We start from the raw sequence: 4,008 nt of genomic DNA, 5'->3' as shown, positions 1-4,008 counted from the left end.
GGAGGACACTGATTTTAATGGTGGTACGTTCATTAATGAAATTTTATAAAATAGCTCTGCAGTGCTTTCTACCATTACAAATTAGAAAGTTTTTTTTTCCCTGTGGATATGCTAATATGTAGTTTGTTTTGTAAAACCAGGGATAAGTGAAGCATAAGTTCAGTGTTGCTCATCATATTCTGACACATTATTTTTTTTCAGTCCACAGGAATGTACCTGTAGATTTCACTGATCTGCAGATTCTACAGTTATCCCATGGGAAACATCAGGATTCTGAATGTGACACATTTCCCTCAGATAAGATGTCATTCACATTGCAATACATGTTGCAGACTGAAACCAGACAGCTTAAAAGCTTGGAAAGCAGTAAGTTTATGAAGAAAACAGAACGAGAAATGCATCTGGAAACTTCTGCAGGAGAAAGGCAGCGCAATTGGCTTAATGACGACAGCACTTCAATGCCCACTAAGAAAAGGTTTTCTACTCTATTAATTCACAGTGTAAAAACACAAAACAATACATTGACAAAACCATATAAATGCATCACATGTGATAAACGTTTTAGACAGAAAAGTGCTGTTATAATTCATCAGCGTATCCACACTGAGCAGAAACCTTATAAATGTACCACGTGTGAGAATCATTTTAGGCACAAAAGCAGTCTAGTAATTCATCAGCGTATCCACACTGGGCAAAAACCCTATAAATGTGCCACATGTGAGAAAAGTTTTAGACAGCAAAGCTCTATTATAAGTCATCAGCTTATCCACACTGAGCAGAAACCTTATAAATGCACCGCATGTGATAAAAGTTTTAGACAGAAAAGCGCTCTTATAATTCATCAGCATGTCCACACTGAGCAGAAACAATATAAATGTACCACATGTGACAAAAGTTTTAGGTCTAAAAGTAGTCTGGTAAGGCATCAGCATATCCACACTGAGCAGAAACCTTATAAATGTACCACATGTGAGAAGAATTTTGGGCAGAAAAGCAATCTGGTAGTTCATCAACGTATCCACACTGGGCAAAAACCCTATAAATGTGCCACATGTGAGAAGAGTTTTAGACAGCAAAGCTCTATTATAAGTCATCATCGTATCCACACTGAGCAGACACCATATAAATGCACCACATGTGATAAAAGTTTTAGACAGAAAAACACTCTTATAAATCATCAGCATATCCACACTGAGCAGAAACAATATAAATGTACCACATGTGACAAACGTTTTAGGTCTAAAAGTAGTCTGGTAAGGCATCAGCATATCCACACTGAGCAGAAACACTATAAATGTACCACGTGTGAGAAGAATTTTGGGCACAAAAGCAGTCTGGTAGTTCATCAACGTATCCACACTGGGCAAAAACCCTATAAATGTGTCACATGTGAGAAGAGGTTCAGAGCAAAAAGCACTCTTGTAAGTCATCAGCGTATCGACACTGAGCAGAAACCCTATAAATGTGCCACATGTGACAAGAGTTTTAGGTACAAAAACAATCTGGTAAGGCATCAGCGTATCCACACTGAGCAGAAACCTTATAAATGTACCACGTGTGAGAAGAATTTTGGGCAGAAAAGCAATCTGGTAGTTCATCAACATATCCACACTGGGCAAAATCCCTATAAATGTGCCACATGTGAGAATAGTTTTAGACAGCAAATCTCTATTATAAGTCATCATCGTATCCACACTGAGCAGACACCATATAAATGCACCATATGTGATAAACGTTTTAGACAGAAAGGCACTCTTATAAATCATCAGCATATCCGCACTGAGTAGAAACAACATAAATGTACCACATGTGACAAGAGCTATAGATATAAAAATAGTCTGGTAAGGCATCAGCATATCCACACTGAGCAGAAACCTTATAAATGTACCACGTGTGAGAAGAATTTTGGGCATAAAAGCAGTCTGGTAGTTCATCAACGTATCCACACTGGGCAAAAACCCTATAAATGTGCCACATGTGAGAAGAGGTTCAGAGCGAAAAGCACTCTTGTAAGTCATCAGCGTATCCACACTGAGCAGAAACCCTATAACTGTACCACATGTGACAAGAGTTTTAGGTACAAAAACAATCTGGTAAAGCATCAGCATATTCACACTGATCAGAAATCCTATAAATGTACCATGTGTGAGAAGCATTTTAAGCACACACACACACAGTCTGGTTATTCATCAATGTATCCACACTGGGTAAAAACCCTATAAATGTGCCACATGTGACAAGACTTTTACACAGAAGAGTCACATGTTAAGTCACCAACTTCTCCACACTGGACAGAAACTATACAAATGCACCATGTGTGACAAAGCCTTTAGATATAAAAGTGACATGATAGCTCATCAAAGCACACATACTGGGCTAAAACCTTACAAGTGCAAAATGTGTGATAAGAGTTTTGAAAAGAAGCGTGACATGCTAACTATCAGTATAACCACTCTGGGCAGAAACCCTACAAATGCACTATGTGTGACAAAGACTTTAGATGTAAAAGTGATATGATAGCTCATCAGAACATACACACCGGGCTAAACCTTTACAGGTGCAAAATATGTGATAAGAGTTTTGCATACAAGAGAAGTGTAATAGTTCACCAACGTATCCACACTAGGAAAAAGCCATATAAATGCACAATGTGTGACAAGAATTTTACACAAAAGAGTCACATGCTAATTCATCAGCAGAGCCACACTGGACAGAAACCCTACAAGTGCACCATGTGCGATATGAGCTTTAGGTCTAAATGTTATATGATAATTCATCAGAACATACATAGTGGGTATAAACCCTTTAAGTGTACAATGTGTAACAAGAGTTTTGCACAGAGGAGTAGTTTGATAGTTCATCAATGTGTCAACACTGGGGTCCTGATGGAGAGATGAAAAGTCAGCAAGCAAAGGGGAGTAGTAGTGCTGAAATTGAATTCATCCTCAAGTCTTGATGAGTACCTTCACGAGGTGGACCCTGTTTTTGCAAAACCTCACCAAGGCGACACTGATATATAGACTGTATTTTTATAGGGTATATCATGGACAGGAGTAAATCAAAAATAAAAAGATAGCTGGGTGCAGAAGACCCAGGATAAAAGATTGCTCAATCCTGTTAGGCACACTGGTGGCAGGACTGGAAAAAATTACAGTGTAGAATCCTCAAAATACGGACTATTCCTACAATGGGGCCAGGCCAGGCTCAGGGGGAAGATGGCCCCCCTGTTGTAGAAGGAATTAGAAGTCCACAAAAATGGCAAAAATTGATTGGCCAAAGAAGATCCATAAAGACGATAGAGTGGACTATTGAGGATAAGAAAGAAATTATGTATTTCCCATTGTTACTATTATGCAAAAAGCCCAGAATTTCCAGACACAAGACATACAAAACGATTAAGAGAGAAATTAGAGGAAAGAAAATACTTCCGCAGGAAAAACTGTCAGAAGCATCAAATGAACATTTACTTTCATTAATACAACAGATTTTTGAAAAACAATATATAGATCAAGAAATTTTGATCTGTTTCAGAAAGAAGCATCTGAGGAAGTGAGAAAATATAAACAACAAAACCTAGCAATATTTGAAAAATATAAAAAAGAAATATGGACATGGGAAAGAAAGAGAGATTTGATATGGTGCAATATGTATGCAAAGGAGAAAGCCAAGTTAATTAATATAGAGAAGGCACTCTCAAAGATATTCAAATAGAAATACAGGCAAAGGCATCCTGATATGGAAAATTTCACAATAAAAAGATTACGAGCACAAAGATGTAATTTAGAAAAGATGACTGGTAGCAGAAGTTAAAGAAATAGAAGTTGAAGTTATGGAGTGCCTGTGAAGTGAAGGATTTAATGTAGAAGGTCTAACACAGACTACATCACAGCATGATGGAGTGAGTCCCCAGAATAAGGAAAAGCAAGAAGATCAGGAGACGTGAAGAAGAAATATGGACATGAGAAAGGAAAAGAGATTTAATATGGTGTAATATTTATGCAAAGGAGA

At 37.6% G+C, this 4,008-nt stretch overlaps 1 protein-coding gene and 1 pseudogene across 1 annotated transcript; both read left to right on the top strand.

Annotated features, from left to right (window-relative positions):
• Positions 1-207: 207 nt before the first annotated feature.
• On the top strand, positions 208-2,304 carry LOC122798744 (zinc finger protein 501-like). The gene has a single exon (XM_044067845.1). It carries the CDS (start codon positions 303-305, stop codon positions 1,785-1,787), a length of 1,485 nt encoding a protein of 494 aa, XP_043923780.1. The 5' UTR covers positions 208-302; the 3' UTR covers positions 1,788-2,304.
• On the top strand, positions 2,218-3,226 carry LOC122798745 (annotated as a pseudogene).
• Positions 3,227-4,008: the final 782 nt, after the last annotated feature.

The sequence above is a fragment of the Protopterus annectens genome, chromosome 3.part1 (assembly GCF_019279795.1).
Source record: "Protopterus annectens isolate FY-2018-M chromosome 3.part1, PAN1.0, whole genome shotgun sequence".
NCBI classification, from domain to species: Eukaryota; Metazoa; Chordata; order Ceratodontiformes; family Protopteridae; genus Protopterus; species Protopterus annectens.
This window is presented reverse-complemented; position numbering and strand designations above follow the sequence as displayed.